The sequence below is a fragment of the Bos grunniens genome, chromosome 21 (assembly GCF_055505025.1).
Source record: "Bos grunniens cultivar Pamir isolate PY7600 chromosome 21, Bosgru_T2T1.0, whole genome shotgun sequence".
Taxonomy (NCBI): domain Eukaryota; kingdom Metazoa; phylum Chordata; class Mammalia; order Artiodactyla; family Bovidae; genus Bos; species Bos grunniens.
The window spans coordinates 70,665,523-70,687,958 of record NC_141185.1 but is presented as its reverse complement, the minus strand read 5'-3'; the positions used below and the strand labels follow the sequence as shown (position 1 = coordinate 70,687,958).

At 52.4% G+C, this 22,436-nt stretch overlaps 2 protein-coding genes across 2 annotated transcripts; one reads left to right on the top strand and one right to left on the bottom strand.

Moving 5' to 3' along the window:
* Positions 1–1,496: 1,496 nt before the first annotated feature.
* Positions 1,497–11,552, top strand: LOC147349983 (liprin-alpha-1-like). Its single transcript, XM_086365004.1, has 5 exons — positions 1,497–1,506; positions 1,647–1,886; positions 3,571–3,731; positions 6,381–6,625; positions 8,401–11,552. The coding sequence occupies exons 1-5, from the start codon at positions 1,497–1,499 to the stop codon at positions 8,744–8,746; spliced, it is 1,002 nt and encodes a 333-aa protein (XP_086221130.1). The 3' UTR covers positions 8,747–11,552.
* Positions 11,553–18,306: 6,754 nt separating this feature from the next.
* On the bottom strand, positions 18,307–21,544 carry LOC147349982 (uncharacterized). The gene has a single exon (XM_086365441.1). It carries the CDS (start codon positions 21,295–21,297, stop codon positions 20,596–20,598), a length of 702 nt encoding a protein of 233 aa, XP_086221567.1. The 5' UTR covers positions 21,298–21,544; the 3' UTR covers positions 18,307–20,595.
* Positions 21,545–22,436: the final 892 nt, after the last annotated feature.

The window sequence follows — 22,436 nt, the reverse complement described above, 5'->3', positions numbered from 1 at the left end:
GATGACAGAGGATGAGATGGTTGGACGGCATCACCAACTCAATGGACATGAGTTTGAGCAGATGCTTAGCAGAAGTCGAGTTACATTTTCCTTATGGCTAATCCACTGCTATAACACGTATAGCACTTCTGGTTTTGAACACTGACTGTGTTTGCATTATAGATGGATTTAGAGTGTGTGGCTGTTGTGTGTGGTTCAGAATTCTGAGTAGTCCTTTCTGGGATCACCTAAAAGCTGAGACAAAACGTGAGCCTTTCACGTGGACTGTGCTGTGCGTCAGAAAGATAATACGAGCCACCTACACAATCTAAAATTTCCTAAAAGCCAATGGGCTACTCGACGTCCTTCTTTCACCACGAGTCTTGAAATCCTCTGTGTGATTTCCACATCGGGCTTCGCACCAGCCTGTCTCACGTGCTCAGGGGCTGCACGAGGCGAGTGACTGCCATGGCCGACAGCACAGAGCTTCCAGGTTGAGTTGAGTGACTCACAAACTTGGCCCGTTTGACTTGTTTTACCCCATGAGCAAGTGAAGTGGGCTGTAGAGGAATGAATGTGAGGAATGCAGGTGAGCTCCATGGAAACAGTTTAAAGCAGTGAGAGGAGGGAGGGCAATAGAGTGAGTCGTGTCCCCCTGACCTGAACCCCCCGCCTGAAGTCCAGCTTCTCTCTACAGACTTCATCGTTGTTAATGGCTTGCCATATTTCCTCCAGAGAAACCTTTTCTACACCTGAGATGGAACTTCCTCTTCATTATGGTTTATAAGGGTTAATATTGTTCTGAGTGTTTCTATTTGCTAGGGACTCTTAGAGAACATTTTCTCAGAATTAAAATGTTCGGAGTGGATACCTACTGATGTAACCTGTTCTGCACATTTTGGTGCAAGTCACTTTACATCCAGAAAGCAAGCGGTGCAGGCTGTGTCATTTGCTGTTTCATAGGACCAGCTGATTCTAAACCTGGAAACCCTGAGAGCCGAAGTGGACCAGACGAGACTGTGAGGGGCTCCCTTCCACCACAGGTAGGCTGCTCCCCCAGGCAGCTCCCCTCAGCACTGTCGAGTGTGACAAGGGCCTGTCTGGTGTGTGGACAGTATGACTGGGTGTTGCTCATGGTCGCACCTCAAGGAGCCTGTAGCTTCGTGGCCAGCGAGAGGGAAGAGACAAGCATCGTTCCTTAGGGTCAAACTTGGTACCACAGAGTGGTCGTCACAGGATTGACAACACTCAAAACCACAGGCAGAGGTTTGGAAGTAGGGGGCCGACCAGTTGATATTTGGGCGTATTCATTTGAGGGGCCTGACAGACTGTGACACTGATGTTTCTGAAGAGTTGCAGAAGGTTAATGACTTGTAGTCTTTTTACTGCAGTGGGAGGAATCACCTGGCTTGTGAATGAGGCGAGCAGATTACTGAGCATCCTGATTTTTTTTTCCTCGTTGTTATAGGGGCGGTAATTCTTATTATTTAAATGTTTCTTTGGCTTCTTCACGGAAAATGGTCACAAGTGAGAGATAAACTTTAGCAAAGGTTATTAAGTGCTTACTGGTGACATTCATTCATCTGTAGGAAATGGACTACTGCTTGAATTCTGACTTAGGAGACAGTTTGGAGCCCATACGCATATTTCTGTGCTTGTGTGCTTAGGTGATCCTCGCAGTCCAGAGCCCCCACCCAGCCTTCTTCTAGAGAAAAGGAGATGTCATTTGAGACAAAGGCAGAGGCAGAAACTGGTCCTGTGTCTGAAACCACGGCGGGTGGAGTTCAAGGAGAGCACGTGCCCTGTAGAACAGGAGGGAACGTGGCCGGACTTGGTGGCAGAGCTCCTCCAGGGTGAGGGGCTGGGGCTGTCAGAGGTGGGGAAACCCTACTCCCAGGGTGGACGAGGTGAGTGTGAGGAGGACTGCGTAGACAGTGGAGGAAGAGGAGGTGGACACGGCCTCCTCCTCTTGGGAGTTTTTGGGTAACAAGGAGGGACCTGGTGCCAGGAACCGAGGCCTGACACAATTGGGGGCTTCAGATGGAGAAGCCTGGGGCCTGGTCACCAGTCCTGTGTGTGTCAGTGAGAGTGAGAGACGAGAAGAGGAAGCAGCCACGGGGCAGGAGGAGCTGCTGTGCTCTGAAGACAGTGGGCCACAGTAGCTGATGCGAGGGAGGGGTGTCTTCAGGAGGCAGCTCTGGAGGGGTCACAGCAGTGACTTAGCAGCACAGGTGGGGCCTCAGAGTGGGGCTTGTGGGCAGTGTGGGCTGGGTGGGGCCACTGTGCTGCCTCAGGAGGGAGGGAGTGGGGACTGAAAACTGGCTCACAGGCAGGGCAGGCACGGCGTATTTGGTGGGACCTCCCAGAGGAATTGGTCACCTTGTCTCTGAGACCTTCTCCTGGAGGAAAGAGCTTTGGTTGAGGAGGGGGAGAGAGATGGAGGCTGCACCCCGTGAGGGGACTGGGAGGTGATGGTTGGGGGTCGACCCAACCCAGAGGCCTCTGTGGCCCTCAGAGGACCCTCGAGGGTCCGCAGTCCACAGCGGGACTGTGTTGTACCCCCCACTCAGTTCCCAAGTGTGCTGTAGCCCCAGGCCCTTGGGTGGAAGTGGAGCAGAGAAGGGAACAGTTCTGTCAGGAGGGAGGGGAGACGGGAGGGAAGACAGGTGTGGCTCCGGGAGATTCCAGACTTCCATCTCCTGTGCAACACAGTGTTCGCAAAACCGTCGAGCAGAGCAGCGTGTGACCCTGAGCAGGCTGAGCTGGTGGTCGGCCCTGGCCACTCGGCAGACGTATGGGGTGTCCTGCCCTCGGAGGAAGGCCCTGTCTCCTGGGTTTAGGGACTCCTGCACATGAAGGCACCACCCTCGTCCCAGAGACAAGACTGAGCAGAGCCCGGGCGGTCCTGCAGTGCAGGCGGCTCACAGTCAAGGCGGGGCTGCCCTACCTCCCAGCAGGCCCCTGCTGAGTGAGCTCCTGGCACCTGCAGGCCCAGGCCTTAGTGCTCAGGGCCTGAGCATCTGTGCTGGGCCTTGTTCAGCCCAGAGTCTGGTGACACGCTCACCTCTGCTTTAATGGGAGACACCAATGGTGCTCAGCTCCGAGCTGTGGGTCCGAGGCTTTTCTGCTGTGGGTTGTCTGAGGAGCCTTTAAAAACACTGAGAGCGGTGCAGACAGTGTTCCAGGCACACCAGTGATTGTGATCCACAGACTTCCTGTGGGAGAGGGAGGTCAGAGCAGGCGTGGGCCGAAGGGGAGGTGGGGTGCCAAGGGGAAAGCGGAGCAGGTGCAGGCTTTGCCCTGGGACCTGAGAGTGGGCTCTAGGGGGACCCTGGACGCCCCAACCCCAGACAGCCGATCCTGTCCTAGTCAGCTCCACACCCTCGCGTCAGCACTGCCTTCCCCACATACGGGAGTTTTCCAGCTGCTGGGGATGAGCCCTAAGTGTCTGCAGAGCAGTGGGCGGCCTGTTGCTATTGGGACCAGGAGGGCAGTGCCCTCCCGGGGGCCCTTTTGCTGTGAAATTGCCGATCTTCCAAATGGACAGGCTTTGGCTCGTCTGACAGAGTGAGCTCTCTTTTCTTCTCACAGCACTCTTCTTCCCCGTGTGTTTCAGCCGACCCCACTTGGGCAGCGCCCCGGACCTCAGGTTCCCTGTGGCGGACCGGCCGGCAGACTCCTTGGGCAACCGGGCGGTGCTGCGGTGCCCCCAGAAAGGCCGGCTGGCAGCGCTGCACGATGAGCCATCCAAGGCAAGGACCCCGCCGCCCCCTTCCCATCCCTGGTGGGCACCTTGTGAGGCACCTGCCCCCTCACACTGTGGTCCTGAGGTGGTTTTGGAGCAAAGCGCTGATAGATCCCTTTACGTCTTCCCATTTTCCTTTTTCTGGCTAAGAGTTTACTTTGAAGGCATGCTCTTTTTTCCTTAACCAATTTTGATAATTTGTGGCCTACTGTGAGGCCCAGCATGGTACTAATTAGCACAGTTTTGAAATCGTCCTACGAGTAAATGGATACACATATCCATCAGCTTATAGTGAGAATTCTCATTGGAAGTTTAAGTGCCTTTATCTTTTCACCTCATTCATGCCATGTATTTGTTCATACATGTCTGTGTTTTGAGCTTCCACATTCAGTGAGCAGTTAGTTTGGGCTAGACATGGTCAGAAGTAGGACTCCAGCAGTGAATTAAAAACCATGTGTGTCCTTTATCCACTGCTATGTAACGAATCATTGCAAAGCTTAGTGACTTCCCAGGGAGCAGCTCACAGTCCCCAGTGCCTGTGCATTGTAGCAGGCGGGCCTGGTTCAGGGCCTCCTGAGGGCACAGACACGGTAAGGCACCCCAGGGCTGGATGGCAGGCTTTCAGACTCACCTGGCTGCTGGGGACAGGCCGAGGTCCCTGCCGTGTGGCTTTCCCATGGCCTGGCTTTCCTCGGAACACCCTCTGAGAGTGAGAGTAAGGGGTTTAGCCTGGGGCCTTTCACACCCTGGTCTCGAGGCCGCACACCTTCACTTCTGTTTGCGAGAGTGAGCTGCGAAGTCCTGCCTCGCTCAGGGGCTGAGCAGGAGTTGCCCCTTCTGCCTCTTGAAGGGAGGAGGATGGAAGAATTTGTGGACCCCTTTTTAAACCCGCACAGCCTGTTGAACAGTAATGAGCAGGGAAAGGAGACCAGAGTGCCTGAGTTGTCCAAGGAGGAGGGGACGATCGTATGTAAACAGGGTGGCCAGTGAGGTGACACCAGGAGGTGACCTTGAACCAGAGACCCCGAGGCAGGAAGAGATGTAGCCACTTGGAGATAGAAAAAGGTTCATGTCAACCAGCGGGGACAAGGGAGAGAGCAGGCCACATCAGGGAGGAGCCTGGGCTCAGGCCTGAGCAGCTCGAGGCCAGAACCTGTTTCCTGAGGTGAGGAGGGCTGCCAGGGCGGGGAGCTAAGAGCCGGGCCTCAGCCCTGTTGAGGTGGACGAGCCCATGGGGTGTCCCTGGGACGTGTCAGAACAGCTGAGTGTTCCGGCCTGCATCCGGGAGAGGGCTCATTTAGCTCAGGGTGGACTTGGGGTCATGGGCATACAGATGGCATTTAAAGGCACGAGCACGGTAAAGTCACCAGGCGGGTGCTGGTGGAGAGAGATGGGGTGCAAGGGTAGAGCTGTGGGGCATCCTGCATTCCAAGGTTGAGAAGGGGCACAAGGGACTGAGGAATAACCCCAGGGAGGGCAGGGCCTGGAGCCCAGGGAGAGACATGCTGGGGGGGGGGTGTTGTTGGGGAGGACAAGGATGAGGTAACATGGGTTCCTCGAGCCCCCGGGGAGTTGCCCTGTAGGGCGGGGCTCACCGCCTGCTGGCAGAGAAGTGGAGACCGGGCGGGGAGGGGGACCGTAGAGGCCACTCCCAAGGAGCTTTCAGAGACCTGCAGTGGGCGTTGCAGGGAGCCCTGGAGGAGGAATCTGCTGGTTCCCCTTGTGCGATTGGAAGGCGAGAGAAGGGAGAGGACATGCCGACCGGGCTGATGGGGGTGAACCCATAGGCAGCTGGTTCACTGGAGGGGAGCAGGAATGATGGCAGGTGGTCCTGGAGCCAGCGAATGGGGTAGCCCAGCCCTGGGGTGGGGTCGTGAAGAAGACAGGAGTCGGGGGCACCGGCCACAGGGGACAGGGAGCCAGCAAGCCAGCAACTCGAGGCTGCCCCTCAGTTCCTTTGAGGTCATGTCTGGGAAAGAAGGCAGGACCTGGGTGACAGTGTGGCAGGGGGGACGTTTTCAGAGAGAAGGGTGTGAGGTGTGAGAGCGGGAGGGCGGCACGGGGCCCCACAGGCACTATCCCATGTGTCTCTGATGACAGAGCCACCCTTGCGGTGCAAGGAGCCATCCCCCAGAACAGCCCTAGGGCCTGTGTCCCGAGAGGAGAGCCGCGGAGGGGCCGGCCTTCCCGTCTCCTGGCTGCCCCTGCTCGCGCCTCTCTGTGGGTGTTCAGACCAGCCTGGGAAACAGAGGACTGGGAGCCTTCGAGGACGGCACACTCTGGTGAACTGGTACCAGTGATGACCGCTGATAGGGACCCAGCGGCTGCCGAGCTGAAGGGTTCTTTTTTTTTATTTTCCTCCAGCCTGGCTGATGGAGGCATGGATGTATTTTTGTAATTTTCAGTTTCTGTCTCTGACTCCATCAGCCCACCCTTGTGAATAACCTCATAGGATTGCCTGCCGTCCACGCTGAGACCTGAGCGTCACCAGGCCATCTAGGAACTGGATTCTCCCCCTGCCTGTTTCTTGAGTCCTGTTCGCTTAAGAGATAGCAGTGTCTCATGAGCATGGCCCATTTATCCAGAGTCAGGGCTTCCATGTAAAATTGGGTTCAGTTCCTGATAGACTTGAGCTGCCCTGAATGTCGCTGACGAGACGTGGTCCTCTCATGCCCAGGTGCAGACCCTGAAGGAGCAGGACTGGGAGCGCACGCAGCAAGCCAGCATGCTGGCCGACGTGGCCCAGGCGTTTGAGAGTGACGAGGGCGTGTCTGACGACAAGGGCGACAGGGTCACCCTCTTCAGCTTGGCCACTCAGCTGTCGCCCAGCAGGCAGGCCGATGCCAAGACTCTGACCATGATGATGCAGGAGCAGCTGGACGCCATCAACGAAGAGATCCGGTGGGTAATCCTGAACTCAGCTCCCCAGAAACTCCGTTTCTCTGAGGAGGTGTCTTCTCCTAGGGACGTCTGAGTGTTCCATAGTAAGAAACCTGACCTCAGTTTTGCTTCAAGAATTTTCAGTCTTGAGATGGCCCTTGATTACAAAGCTCGGTCAGCCAGGGCGTTCTGTCCACGGTGTGGTGTCAGCACTCTGTGGGGGAGGGGGCGTTGTGGGGTGCCCCCCTCAGCTCTGAGCCCCAAGGTGGGTGAGGTGCCGAGTCGGTGTCCCCTGTGGCCCGTGGACCCTCCTGTGTCCCTCAGAGCCCCCCACGTTCTGGTGAAAAGCCGCCTGGTGAAAGCTGGGGTTTTGGGGTTGGCAAATTCCCACTCAGATCTGCATTTTCCTTTTTAACTTAATGCAGTGTGAAGATTGGCTTGTTGTAAGACAGTGGTCCAAGGACATGTGTTTGAGTTTTTCTCATCTCATCAGTATATTTAAGATGTTTTCTTTAGACACCATCTTGGCAGTTATAACAATTTTGAAAACAGGATAGAATCCAAAGGCCTGCCTCGTAGTGAGCAGGGGGCCTTGGGTCTGGGTGCAGCCAGGTGGCTGGGGGTCCCGAGGCCTGCCTGGTGCCACACCCGCACAGCTATGCCCGTGTCCCGAGTCCACATTCAGAGTGGCTACATGCCAGTGACCCTGCACAGGACCAGGCAGAGCTGCTTCTCAGACTGTTCTCATCACGTCAGCCCAGGCCGAGGTGCCCGTTCCTGTTGGCCGAGTGGGATGCTCCGGGGGAAAGGCAGGGGGTGAACGGGACAACCAGCAAATGCAGGTGGTGTCGCCTGCCCATTTGACGCCAAGACAGACAGCTTTGTGGGCCGTGTACAGATGAGCTCAGAAAGATGGTCTTTCTGCATCCCCGCAGGAAGTATGGAACGGTTATACATTAATATTTTTATTTTTACAGCAAGTTGTCAGGTAAAAGTGATTCTTCCTCATGCGACAAGTTGACTTGATGTAAATGGTCAATTCTGTCCATCAACTTGTTATCAACAGTGAAAAACTTTCCAGATGTATGAGTAGAAGTGAAGCTGGAGAGTTTACTTCCTGTAAGAATCTTGTATTTTAATTTGAAAATCATTTTATTTGCATAATCGTGTATTTAAACTGCTGTATAAAAACATCCACCACACATTAGGGGAGAAGAGCAGAAACTGTGAATTCTAGGTTAATGCAGCACATTGACATGAATCCAGAAACTCACACAAAGCTGGTGGAGAACTTCATCAAGTGATGCGTTTGTATATATACAACCTTAAAAAAAAAAAGATCAACTCAGCACTTCATCTGGTCTGGAGAGTTGTGTTTAGAAACTGCAGCTTCTTTGTGAATTGCTGTTTTGATTATACAGAGTTCCTGATTCCCAGTGGAAAAGACTTGAGGCACTGACGTGCATCTCTGCCCTGAGAGCAGGGGAGGTAAGGGTTGTCAACGTGAGGTATCTCTTCACAGGAAAGAGACTTGCCACCAGGACCCCTTCAGAATGTTAGAGTAAATAAGTGAAATCAAGCATGAATGATCAGGGCCAGTTTGTAAGACTCAATGCTAAGTTTTTCTTAGTTTGAGAATATTCAAAAGAGGAAACGTAGAACCTTTTGGCTGAGATGTTCATTGAGCAACTGTTTCTGGAATTTGCTAATCATGACACAGAATGCCAGCCCAAATTTATTGTCCAGACAGGTTCCTCTGCTGACAAAGGCAGGTGACACATTTTATTCTATTTTAGGTTGATTGAAGAAGAGAAGGAGAACACAGAGCAGTGGGCCGAGGAGACTGAGAGCAGGGAGGGAAGGGGGAGCTTAGGCAGCCTCCGTCGTTTTAAATCAGTGAGCTCCCTCAACCTGCTTCCCACCTCCTCGCATGCTGGCTCCTGCCCACCCCTGCCCAAGCCCAGAAGGAGGTGGCACAGCCTGGCCCAGGAGGGAGACCAGCTGGGCATCATGACTCTGGTATGTGTCTGCCTCCTCCCTGCCACATCCCTCCCCCAGCACGCTGTTTTTTGTTTGTTTTTTGTTTTTTTCTCTTTATACCCAGAACAAAATCAGGTACATTTGCTATGCTCAGAGGTCTAAAAGTTTTCAAACTGCCTTGTCTTTAATCATTCCACAATGGCACAGCGACAAATTAGTCTTGATATTTGGACCACTACTTAGCACGTCATCATGAACTCAGCCAGAGCCTGCCTCTGTAACGTTGGGCCTGGCCTGTGCTGGGCACAGCAGCTGCAGGGAAGTTTCTGTTCTCAGGGAGCAGACAGCTTCATGAAAGTAACCATAGGCAGCTCTCATGGCATGGGAAAGCCGTACAGCACATTTTCCATTGGGGATGCCTGGCTTCAGGGTGCAGGGCATGCGGTGGGAACAAAACAAAGAATCTACACTGGTCTGCTTGCTGATGGACCTCGCCACGCGCTCAGGCCAGCTCTGCGTGTGAAACCAGGTTAAAAGCCCAGGGCCCCAGGGAAGACGTTGGGCTGCCTCACTTTTCCGAGTCTAAAACTGGGATGATGACCTAGGGCTTTTGGTGACAGAGTGTGCGGCTCTAAAGCAGATGTTCCAGCTTTCTTGCGTGTTTACCTTAGGTGTTGTGAGTGCATTGCTGTTTACCCCATGAAATCACGTGTACAACATTCTGCTTTTTAACTGGACTTGTATTGTCTCTTTTTTCTGTTACCACCCATTTCATGTTAGCTGCATTGTTAGTCAGCTTATAATTAAATTAACCATGAATCATTTTAGCGGCCTGTGAAGTGGTAACTAGTCCATTTTGTGGTCTTTTGACACACTGTTTTTATAATTTGCATCATTGGCTAATTAGTTGATATTTAAAATTCTTTGATGATTTCTCTGCGGTTTCATGCTTGATTTCTTTCCAAATATTTAGAAAAGAACAGTTCTGTATGTTTTCCTTGCTGTTGGAGTTCTCTGACAGTGTGTCTGCTTTCATCATTGGTTTTGATTCCCTCTCTCATCCTGTTGTCTGCCTGGTTGTCATGAATCCAGATCCCCCCCAGCCCCCGAGGCTGTAGTTCACCTATCCATCTCCCCTCCTCCGTCCCCTCACTTGCTCTGGTCATAGCCGTGCTGTGGTCCACAGCGTGTGTCCCCTTAGTCGGGTTTGTGCTTTGTCTTCATGTCTCATTAAATGGCGTTTTCCCCCCATAGCAGTAAGTTGAATTGGTGTATCACTATGCAGTTACAGGAGAAGGCAACCCACTCCAATACTCTTGCCTGGAAAATCCCATGGACGGAGGAACCTGGTATGCTGCAGTCCATGGGGTCGCACAGAGTCAGACATGACTGAAGCAACTTAGCAGCAGCAGCACACAGTTATAAGCATAATATATGTAGATGGATCCTAAACTACATATCATGTGTAATTCATAAATGAGATTGTGCTTACATAAAGAAATGATCCTCTTAAGTGTAGAATTAATGGACTTTCAGATATGCAGATGACATCACCCTTAAGGCAGAAAGTGAGAGGAACTAGAAAGCCTCTTGATGAAAGTGAAAGAGGAGAGTGAAAAAGTTGGCTTAAAGCTCACCATTCAGAAAACTAAGATCATGGTATCTGGTCCCATCACTTCATAGGAAATAGATGGGGAAACAGTGTCAGACTTTATTTTTTGGGGCTCCAAAATCACTGCAGATGGTGACTGCAGCCATGAAATTAAAAGGTGCTTACTCCTTGGAAGCAAAGTTATGACCAATGTAGATAGTGTATTCAAAAGCAGAGACATTACTTTGCCAACAAAGGTCCGTCTAGTCAAGGCTATGGTTTTTCCTGTTGTCATGTATGGATATGAAAGTTGGACTGTGAAGAAAGCTGAGCATCAAAGAATTGATGCTTTTGAGCTGTGGTGTTGGAGAAGACTCTTGAGAGTGAGTCCCTTGGACTGCAAGGAGATCCAACCAGTCCATTCTAAAGGAGATCAGTCCTGAGAAGGACTGATGCTAAAGCTGAAACTCCAGCCCTTTGGCCACCTCAAGTGAAGAGTTGATGCATTGGAAAAGACTCTCATGCTGGGAGGAATTGGTGGCAGGAGGAGAAGTGGACGACAGAGGATGAGATGGCTGGATGGCATCACCAACTCAATGGACATGAGTTTGGGTGAACTCCAAGAGTTGGTGATCGACAGGGGGTCCTGGCATGCTGCGATTCATGGGGTCACAAAGAGTCGGACACGACTGAGCGACTGAACTGAACTGAACTGACACAATATCCTCTCTGTGTTGGTGCTTGTATTTTAAGACTGTAAATCTCATCAGCTTTTGCACAGTTAATGTCTCTATTAGACTCGTTAAAAAAGTATCTTCTATGGTTAATAAAATGTAAAGACTGCACCTGCTATTATGCTAGCTTTCATTCTTACATATTTTCACAGGGAACTTGCTTTAATGAATTTATTGTGAGAAGTTTTAAATCAAATTCTATGTCAAGATTTTACATTAATGTCCAAGAGGTGGTTAGATTTGTTCAGTGTTAAAATAGATATTATGGTAACTTCCTCATCAGTTAAATTAATAATTTAAAGTATAACATGTTTTTGATTAAGAGAAACTAACTTATAGAGAAATTTGGCTGAAAATAGACACCTGTTAAGGCCCTTTGTTGTACAGAATGCTATGCTTTAATAAATCATGATGTTGTAATAGAATTGTATCTTCCTGAGTAACAATTTATAGTGTTTCTCTAGTAAATCTTGAATAGCTTATTTAACTTCTGTGGTCAAAAAAAATGTTCTGTTTCCAGTCACATGTTCTCTAAATCTTCATGTCACTTACATGTTTGCCATCATTTTTGCTTTACTGTATTCGCCTCTATGGATTCTTGAAATTTTAGCTTCAAAGTCACAATAAATCTGGTTTCTCTTCATTTCTTTGCATGCATCTATCAGCCTAGTGATTTAAGGAAGCAGCGTCGAAAGGTAAACTATTTAGTCATTTAGCAGGCCTTTGTTTCTTTGTGAAGTATTGAAGAGTCCTTATCATTTAACGTGAATGAACACTGTGTAGTTATGTCCTGGTGAATAACTGATGTTTTAATGGAAGTGATGAAACTCACCCAGCACTTAAAATGTGCTGATGGTTCTGTTGGAAATAGGTCATTCGTTGGGACAGTTGTAACAGTTTGCCTTTCTCCCACTTGTTTGCCTTCTGATCATCTCATGCTTGTTTATAATAGACATAGTATTTTTTTTTTTTTTTTAATTTCTGTACTTATGCTTTTGGCCATGCTGCACAGCTTATGGGATCTTAGTTCCCCAACCAGGGATCAGACCAGTGTCCCGGCAGTGAAAGTGCCAAGTCTTAACCTTTGGACCACCATGGAATTTCCGCTTAGTGTTTTCTTATAAGAAATGACTGAATCAGAGCCATAGATGTTAGATTTGTGGGAAGCCAATTTAATGATGGTGGGTAGCAGTGTGCAGGAGACTCTGTGTGCCGGGCACGTGCTTTCCGAGTCTGTCATCTCATCCCCAGGTGAGGTCCAGGCTGCTGCTATCCCCATTCAGCAGACATAGATACTGAGGCTTAGCAAGGCCGGGCACCCTACCCAGGCTCTCACACCCAGCAGCATGGTGCGGACTGGTCTGATCAGAGCCTGGACACTTAACCATGGTGCTGTCCAGCCCGCTTTCTTCCAGAGGCTCTCGTGTCCATCACGGCATCCCTGATGGAGGGAGCATCAGGAGGGAGCTCTCTGCCTCTCCCCTCGGGTCACTTGGATGAGCTCCTGTTGTTGGAGTCCAGAGCCCCAAGGGCTGGCCTTCCTTGTCCCTCTCCTGCTCCCAGCACACTGACCGAGCACTCCTGGGCCTTCCCGCAGGACTGGGGTGGCTGCGCTCCAGTTCAGGTAGCTCAGTGCCTGGGAGCCCTTCTGCTGAGCACAGCAGAGCAGCGCCGTCCCCCTGGGGTTGGTGACCTGGGTGTGCCGCTCGCCTGCTCTGTGGCCTGCTTTGCCCTCCTGTTCAGCGAGGACATGGCACTGCCCTTCCTAGCCACATGTGGCACCAGTGGGGCAGCTCACATCCTGGGGGAGGGCAGCCAGGCTGCAGACCCAGAGGCCTTCCTCGGGAGGAGGCCTGGGGGAAGGGGCTAGCCTGGGCCCTGACTCTGAGGCAGGTGTTTGTCTCCACTGAGTCCATAGTCAACCCAGGCGTGTCACTTCCCTGCTGTGTTCGTTGTTGTTTTCTGATTTTTATAAATGCTTATTTTAACTTGAATTTGAGATCGATCCCTGTTCAGTTCCATGTGGAAAATTTCTAGCCTTTGTAGCCTTCTGTTGTCTGAGGGTTCTTGTTAGAGCTCAGGGGAGGGAGCCCAGTTTATCCAGCTGCTGTTAAATGAGTTCAGCTGTATTTTGCACTGAGTTACTTTGTTGTCACCAAGCTCCTGTGGGGCTGCACGGGATCAGTATTCTTTACAGAATCCCACCAAAAAGGCACAGGTTAGTTGGTTAAAACAACACACTCATTGTTTATAACAATACATGCCGTGCATGTTTCCTAAAACCTCCCCTGGTTTAACCACACACCGAAATGTATCAGTGAGACCTGTTTGTACCCTGCAGGGTTAATCTGTTCCCACACTGTCTTTCCTTTCCTCACACCCAGGACCAGCGGAAACGCTGGGAGTCCAAGAGAGATCATCTTCTTCTTTTTTTTTTTTAATTAGTTTATTTTTTAATTGAAAGATAATTGCTTTACAGAATTTTCTTTTCTGTCAAACCTCAACATGAATCAGCCATAGGTACCCATATATCTCCTCCCTTTTTGAACCTCCCACCCCTCTAGGGTGATACAAGATCATCTTTTAGTGAAGACCTGGGGGTGCCTTATGGAAACCACTGTGAGCGAATGACACTCGAACTGCGTGTAAGTACTTCAGTGGGTAGTCCCCAGTCTGTATGTTACCGAGAAATATGATCCAGGCACATGGTGTTCGCGTGGAGGGGTTAGGTACCTTTTCTGTGTTTCTCTTGTTGTCATGGGTTCCAGTAACCTGCATCATCACTACAAATGATCTTGGATGGTGGCACAAGCTGTGTCCTTTTCTCCTTCAAACAGAAAGGTCTGGACGGCTTTGCTGAGAGGTTTTGTACTCTAGCTGTGGTGCTTCTGAGCAGCATCTGGCGATGAGCACAGTCCTTTCATCAGGGCAGTTCATGCCGTTCAGGATTCACGGTGCCAGCATCGCTCTGCTGTCCTGCCCCGCAGGGCCATCTGGTCGCTGGATTCCAGGGAGGGCCGAGGCCGGCTGCAGGGAGGCTCCCGTCCGGGGTCTCTGCACTCAGTCAGATGCTCTCGCTGTCCCATAGCCCCGCTTTTTTTGAATAAGACGGTCCTTTAAGATGGCATTAAGCTAGAACAAGGGTTTTTTTGTACTTGGGGGAAAGCATAGCTAATAGATTTTCAAATAAGTTTCTGGTTATAATGTAAAGCCTGTGTGATTGCCTTTTTCAGAACAGTCTATTGTTAGCCAATTTGACACTTACCTCACTCCCTCAGCTGCCAGCTTTACGGGAAGAGGTAGGAGATGACAAGACCGCCATCAAATGTGAAACCTCGACCCTCGCCTGGCTGTGGTCCCTTCGGCTGGGCCGCCTGCACACGGGGGCGCTGCACACAGCCACCCATGAGGACCTCAGGGATGCCCACAAGTAAGCGACCTGTGTGTGCGTCGTCAGTTTCAGGAGCCCTGCGCCTCTTGTCTTGAAAGAGTTGCAAGGATGATTTTAAAGGAATACCACTGAGTTCGGTGCCTGTGTTTAGTGGTGAACTTCAGGTGCTGGGGAAGAAGAGCTCAGTGACCTCAGTGATTTTAGAAAACGTCCATCTCTACAGATTGACTCCTGTGGGAGCTTTCTTCCTGCTCTTGGTAGAGGTCTGCCCAGCCTGGGGCACGTTCCTGACGGTGACGGCCCCGTGCCTCTCGGGTTCGCTTTTGAGGGTCCCTCCCTTTTCTGCAGGGGTCTCCTCTCAGGAGACCCTGTCCCCTCCTGTGACTGACACTGTCCTCATTCAGACCACCACTTGCTGAGCTCCCGTCCTGAGCCAGGCAGCACTCGATGGAGGGCATGTGTGGTCACCTGACCAGCAGCCCTGCACGGTGACTGTTGCTCTCCTGCCACGGCCGGGGACAGTTACCCTGTGGGAGGCGGGGGGAACTACCCAGAGCAGGGGAGCTCGTCTTCTCCTGGAGCGTCGTCACCTGCCGAGCAGCGACTCTAAGGGAGGGTCAGAGCGCCCTCTGCACCAGCTGGCCTGGAGTCAAGCCCTCCTCACGGGAGAGCTCGAGGCAGAGAATCTCAGCTTGCCGGTGCGGTTGTCTGACGCCGGGAGCCTGCATTGCTCCTGTGGAGTGTGGTTGGTGAAGGAGACTCCAACTGTCAGCTGCGAGGTTGAGGCGCGGGTGTTGCTGGGTGCCCGTTTCTATCAGTAGCTCTTGTGGAGGGGTGTGTGTTTGCACAGGGGTGCCAGTTAAAGGTCGTTTTCTCTGCCCGAAGGTCCACAGGCTCTCAGGACAGCCCCAGGAATAACCCCAGCAGCAGCACCAGCAGCCAGGGCTCACTGCACAAAGCCCCAGAGAAGAAGGGCATCAAGTCCTCCATCAGCTGCTTGTTTCACAAGAAGGAAAAGGGCCGGCCTGAACACCCCAGCAAGGAGGCGTTAGGACCAGATGGGTGCTTCACCGTTCAGAGGGAGGAGGGCCTGCAGGCATCTCCCTTCTGTGTCTCCCCTGTCGTCCCCACGAAGCTCCTGTCAATCACGCTGGGGGTCCTCCTGGGAGCAGGAGTGGAGGATGCGTCTGTCTTCTCAATGGGTCTGAGATGATCGGCTGAGTTAATGAGTGGATGGTTGGATGGATGGATGAATTAAGAGTGGATGGATGGATTGATTAGTGAGTGGTGGATGGATGAACAGATGGCTGGCTGGATGGGTGGATGAACAGAGCATGGAATGAATAAAGCAGATGATTGTACTCCAGTGCTAGAAACATATTCTACGAAATTGATTGAGTAGGAGCTGGGTGATGATTGTTTCATCCTAACAGTGACATGTGTTTGGAAACGGCCTAAGTGCTCCTCAGTGAGGGGTGAGGTACAATCTGTGGACACCCCACAAGGAACAGCCCGCCCTCCTTCCTGCCACCTTCCCCATCCCCAGGAGCTCATCAGGGGTTCTGCTCATGCCCCCCACCCCACCCCACAGCCACACAGGTCCTCCTGGGGTCCCCTCATCACACAGGGTTATCATCAGGCCCCCATATCACTCAGCTTCCTCTCCTTGAGGACAGCATATGTTCCAGCCTCTTCAGCCACAAATTTGTTGAGTCTCGTTTGTGCTGGGTGTGGGATGTACAGGGGTAAGTAAAGCAGATGTGGTCTGGAGCACAGTTAAGTGACAAGAGAGAAAAAGGAGCAGATTATTAAATGCTATCCCTATTAGTAGTAAATACAATGCTGAGATGAATGGTGCATTGATTATGTACCAGATGCTGTGTGTGCCCCTTACCAAGCAGGTGCTGCCCCCTCCCGATTTACAGAGGAGGACACAGTGACATTCACGTGGTTAGGGAGCGGTGAGGGCAGGTTCACACCCACCCAGTGGGACCAGGCACTTTGCCGAGCCCCAGCCACCTCTCTCGTGGATGAAACAGGAATGAGATGGCTCTATGGCATGATGATTCAATGGACATGAGTTGGAGCAAACTCCAGGAGATAGTGAAGGACAGGAAAGCCTGGAGTGCTGCAATCCAAGGAGTGACAAGAGTCGGACACAACTGAGCGACTGAACTAAAACCTGAGTGTGTGCTAACCTGTTTCAGTCGTGTCTGACTCTGCGACCCCAGGGACTGTAGCCCACTAGCTCCTCTGTCCATGGGATTCTCCAGGCAAGAAGACTGGAGTGGGTTGCCATGCTCTCTTCCAGGGCATCTTCTCAACCCAGGGATCGAACCCACATCTCTCATTATCTATTGCATTGGCAGGCAGGATCTTTACCCCTAGAGCCACCTGGAAAGCCCCAGTGAATGCTGACAACTAGAATTGCAGAAAATAAGGGCTGCTCCTAAGTTAAACTGGAAGAGCAGCAAGCACAGGTTGTAAAGAGGAAAACACACGATGAGCGACAACAGCGCCAACAGAAACAAGGGATGTGTTCACCCACATAAAGAAAATATCTGTGCCATTCGGAAGAGGAGCCCGTCAGCCCTTGGAGGGACAGTTAGAACCAGAATGAAAACCGAGGCCATGATCAGCAGTGCCCACCACACGGCCTGGGTGGCGTGGTGTCACTCATCGGGCTTCCTGTATCCCCAGAGCTGCTGGCAGTAACATCTCTGAGGGCCAGGCTGGGCAGCATCCCCGAGTGAGCTAAGGCATCACTGCTGTCCTTCCAGTGCTGCTCCGGGGCCCTCTGTGGGCGGCCACCCTCATCCCCTGCCCTGCCACTTGCTGGGGCCCGGCTGTTCCCCTGGGATCCTTTCAGCCCTTGAGCTTGGGTGTTCCCAGCCCTCTGCCACACCGGACTGGGACGCAACTCAGGACTTGGGCTTGAGATATCAAGGAGACCGTGAATCTGGAAGGATACCACCCTGGGGCCTGTGAGAGAGCAGGAGAGCAAAGCCCCTACGGGGAGGAAGCAGAGCTGGGGGAACGTGCCCACAGCCTCCACTGCCTCCTGCACAAGTGCCTTTTCTTTGTCTCTCCTTGACCTGAAACAAACCCCAGCTGCTCCTGCTCCGCAGGTGATTCCTAAAGATGCACCTCCTGCCAGAGCTATTGTCTTGCTGCTCTGGGGCTGCCTGAGTGTGCTCAGGAGTATCAGACAAGTAGGGCTGCCACATCTCACACTGGAGGTGGGGGGCCTGATACTGGGGAAGGGTCGGAGGTGGGGGGAGGGTTTGAGAGTCGGGCAGGGCCTGATGGTGGCCTAGGGCCGTGACGCTGGACTGGGGTCTGATGCTGGACTAGGGTCTGATGCTGGGGGAGGACCTGATGCTGGACTAGGGTGCATCATTTGGGTCCCCGTCAAGGTTGCCCTCGGACACCCCACCCTGTGACTAATGGCGAGCCTCGACACGTGCACTTTGTTCCCACCCTCGGCCCGCTGCCCATACCTCAGCAGCAGAGGGGCCCTGTCCCCGCAGATGCTGAAGTGATGGGAGCCTCTTGTCTCCGGAGCCAAGGGCATGAACACACCGTCGGTCGTCCTCTAGGGACACCTATACTTCCGCCTTCTGGCCTTTCCATTGCATCCGTCCGTGTCTCTTAACAGAATGTCCGTGTGATGACACGGGCTCCCATTACCAGCTCTGGTCTGTTCTCAGTGAGAGTACAGCTTACCCTCGGCACTCTTTATTGGCCCTGGGGAATTTTGCTTCAGTACTTTATTGAAAGAAAGCAATAAATAATACTGTGATAAAAATAGTTCAAAAGGAGACTGTACATACTTTGTCACATATTCGGGAAGTTCACAAAAGATTAATAGGAAAATAGAATGATAACAATGAATTGTGCAAGTAAATTTAATTTAAAAGGCGGAACCCACATGTAAAGAGACATGCTGTCTCTGTCTACCAAGATACCAGCTGCATAATAAATACCACACTGTGACCTGAACGCATCTCTTGCTGGCTTTTTTAATGTGCCGCTGAAAAAGTAAAAATTACATTTGCTACTTATACAATCCAGAATGGCTATGTCGTCACAGTCTAAAAATGTACGCCTAGGTCCATTCTTTAAACATGTTTACAATCATGTAAAAAGATGATTTACATAAAAATAAGGCCTTTGTCAGAGCTACACTACCCTGTCTGTCTGGGAAGTGGCACCTTCACTGTCCAGCTCGATGGCTCTGCAGCGGGTGCAGGGCATCGCGATTGGTCCCCGAAGAGTCTCACCGGAGAGGAGGGATCTGGGTCCACAGAGACTGGGTTACAGGAGAGATTTTCATAGTCTTCTTCTAGGCATCCTTTCAGCCCAAATTTCATTAGAAGCTCACATTTAACACCCAGTACTGTTAAATCACTTCACGCTGTGGACAAAAAGCATTTCTTGCTAGAAAAAGTACAGTTTAGGCCAGTCGTTAACATCCAACAACAATTGGTTGAAATTAAGTTTGCTTATTTCAGAGTGATTGTTGGAGAGCTTGGTTACATTCTGGAAGGATAATAAAGCACAGCGTGTCATGATGATTTTACAATCGCAGGAAAACCCCTTCTCTCATGGTTTAACATTGAAAAATTAAACAAGAATAATTACAATAAATGCATCATTTACGAAAGCCCTGTGTTTGTTCATAGGATTTATACAGACAAGCACTACAGTACATTCATTTGAAAGACTGAAATCAGGTATCAGAACATGAATTGATCTGAAAGGATATTCATAGCCTGAATATACAAGAAAAGGGAAGTAATTATATAAATGAAGTCATAAGTTTACATAAATATCAGAAACATTAAATTCTAAAATATTTTCTCTATGGTATTCATGAATTTTTCACTAATTAAAAACCCTGTAATATCTTCGGGTCCATGTAACAAGTATTAACAGAGTAAAGATTACATCGAGTTCAAAATGTAGTCTTTGTTGTATACTGGATGCTGTATAAACATCTGGAGAATTCGTGCAGGTAAACTGGAAACACAGAAAAGTCAGTCCTGGGTTGGCAGCTGGTGCCCCAGCCCCTGTCCCTCCTGACACCCCCACCCCCCACCCCATTTGGGGCTTCAGCTGCTTTGAGAATTCAGAGAAACATGGAGGACCAAGCAGATCAAGGACAGAACTCTGTGGCTGACTTTATTCTGACATATAGCTAAAAGCTGCTGGTAAAAAAACCTCAAAAGCCCAATCCAGCTTTCTAGCTGAGATGTGAACAGGACAGAGCAGACAGCCTCCTGCCCTCAGAGTTGCTCGAGCAGGGCTGGGCCCCAGGGCCGGACCCACCAGAGGACCACCCAAAGCAGCACCTGCAAGGGAGCGTGGCCCCTTAGCAGCGGCCAAGCCCCAGATGCTGGTGCACCTCCGTGTGAAACGCTGGCCTCCACACGGAGAGGCCCAGGGCAGGGCAGCCTCGTCAACCCTGATGCTCTGGACCCTGTTCCCTCCGAGAACGTGCACGCAGGGTGTGGCCGGCAGCACTGCCGCTGTGGGAGGGATACCCATGAGTCCCTATGCGAGGGGCCTTGGCTATGCTCTGACCACTCCGGCGGCAGTGGGGCGCCAAGGTCACGTTCTCTGTTGTGAGGGTTCTCCCAGGCTAACCTCCAGAGACCCACTGACCCTCCACTCCCTAGGGCATGGGCTCCGTGCCCCCGCAGGACCAGGCCGGCCTGTACTCACCCCGAAGCACATCAGGAGCAAGTCCTGACTGTAGCAGAATCCAGCCCCTGCGTTCCGGCCATGCTGCCTGGTCCCATGAGCATGGGAGGAAGGGTGCAAACACAGTGCGGTTAGTCGTGCAACGTCACATGGGGCACGAGGACACACAACGCACACCCGCAGCAGTGCCCACTCCTACTGAGGGTCTGGGGAAACTTCTAGAGGGTGGATGAGCCGGAGAGAGCGAGCCTGGGGGCTGCCACGTGGGGGTCCCTGCCACCCAGGATGGGGGGAGGGCGGTCAATGGCACATTTGATGACGTAAACGTGGTCATGGGGACAGATACTCCAAGTCGGCAGCTGCCAGTCTCTCCTTAGACCTACGGATTCACAGAGCTCCACATTCACAGATTCCACACAGTCTATTGTTATTCAATTTTACACTTACCTCATTCCCTCAGCTGCCAGCTTTATGAGAAAGAGGTACGAGATGACAAGACCACCATCAAATGTGAGCCCTCGAGATCAGACGAAATCAGGCGCGTTCAGGGTGGTATGGCGGTAGAAGGAGGCGGCTGCCGCTGGGTGCCCTAAGAGCCCTGCGCTGTGCCTCCCTTTCGCTCTGACCTGCCGGTTGGGCCAGCCGGCCGCACCTCACCACGGGGGCACGCGCTGTACTTGAGCCAAAGGACCCGCGACCAGACTCCGCCGGCCAATGCTGCCACGCCCCCGAACACCGCCACCCCGCGGCCAGCAAACGCCTGGCCAGGTTCAGCAGCCCGGAGGGCTTCTGGGACCCCCAGCGGCATGCCGGGCGTGCGTGCGTGCGGGGCCTGGGGGGTGGGCTGAGGGGCGCGGAGGTCTCGGCGCCCTCCACCCCGGGCCTCTCCAGGCCCGGCCGCGCTCAGCGAGCCGGGCCTCCCTCGATCCCGTTCGCTGCCCAGGGCCACGCGGCCCGGAGGTTTCTGGCTTTCGGCCCTGCCGCCGCCCGAACCCCGCGGCCCTCGGGCCTCTGAGCCTCCTGTGGGCCTAGGCGCAGCCCAGCCAGGGCCCTGAGCACCCATCCTGCCCAACACCTGCCCGGTGCCCAAACCCACCGGGAGCCACGGAGGCAAGGTCCACCCGAGCGCCTCAGCCCCGCCCCTTCGCCCTACCGAGGTCCCCCCCTTTCCCCCATGCCGCCGGACAAGCACACAACCTTCCTGCGAGAGCAGACGAGCGACAGGCAGGCACACGGACAGACACACAGACAGTCGACAACCCGCCGTCACAACCTCGTCAGCCAGAGCCATAGCACCTGTGAGAGGCCGGGGCCAGAGGAACGGACGGGCCGCCGGGTGTCAGGAGAGACAGAGGCAGAAAGAGATGAAAGTTCAGAGATAGACTCCAGGACTGTGAGAGGGAGATACAGAGAGACAGACAGACAGACAGACGCATGCTCACGGGGCGCGCGCCCGCACACACACACACGGAGGCAGAGACAGAGGGAGACACAGAGCGAGTGACAGAGAGACAGCAAACAGGAGACAGACAGGGGAGAGAGGATGGCATCGGATCTGCGACAGACACACTGGCACAGCCCGTGACGCACCTCAGAGGAAGGCCACGCGGAAGAAGCATCTTCCCCAAGGGAGGGGGCGCCAGCCTTGGGCCGGGCCGGCTGGACGCGGTGCCCTGGGGCAGGCGGTCACCTGTGGGGACCCCAAGACTTCCTCGAAGCTGACGTCTCAAAGGTCCCCTTCGGCCTGGCTACCTAAGGCGAGACCCAGCCCCCACCCCCAGGCCAGAGGGTGAGTGTGTGAGAGTGTGTGTGAGTGTGTCGGTGGGTGAGGGTGGGGTCAGGTCGACTTGGGGCCGGGTGGATACCCAGAGTGGAGGGGGGAGGGTGTGGAGGCCAGGGGTTGGGAAGCTTGCGTGTCCTCTTGCTGTCTGTCTCTCCCTCTTTCTCCGTCTCCCTTACCTGTGGTTTCTAGCTCTTGACCTGTCTCGGTGGCAGGGTGTGTGTGTTTGTGTGTGTGTGTCTGTGTGTGTGTGTGTACCTCCAAACCCAAAGCAACTTTCTATGGAGACATAGTGAAGGGTAAATGCATTCTTACTCATCTGATATATCCTAAAACACTGGACATGTCTGGACTCAAACTTTCAGGGCCGCCTTCCTGCCACCTCTGGCAAGCATTGATGGTGCAACTGTAATCCTCTAAAGGACCAAAAGTCCTGTACAAATCCAGACATCTGCTCTGTACAGTCTCTTCCTACAGTACAGAAAAGTATAGAACAGAATGACACATTCTTTGTTAATTGTACAGATGAATCAGCTGCTATCTGCTGCCTAGTCAACATGGTCAACATGAGGGAGTCAAGCAAGAGTTCTAAATCTCTTGAATGTCGTCCTTGGAAATACTTCTGTTCTTAGTTACTCAGTTGTGCCCAA

Bases quoted from the DNA above. Each gene is read 5' to 3' on its own strand.
- LOC147349983 (XM_086365004.1), top strand. The intron at 1,887-3,570 runs GTGAGTGTGAGG...TTCTTCTCACAG, and splicing joins CTACTCCCAGGGTGGACGAG to CACTCTTCTTCCCCGTGTGT. The intron at 6,626-8,400 runs GTGGGTAATCCT...ATTCTATTTTAG, and splicing joins GCCATCAACGAAGAGATCCG to GTTGATTGAAGAAGAGAAGG.
- LOC147349982 (XM_086365441.1), bottom strand. From the start codon at position 21,297: ATGGCTCTGGCTGACGAGGTTGTGACGGCGGGTTGTCGACTGTCTGTG.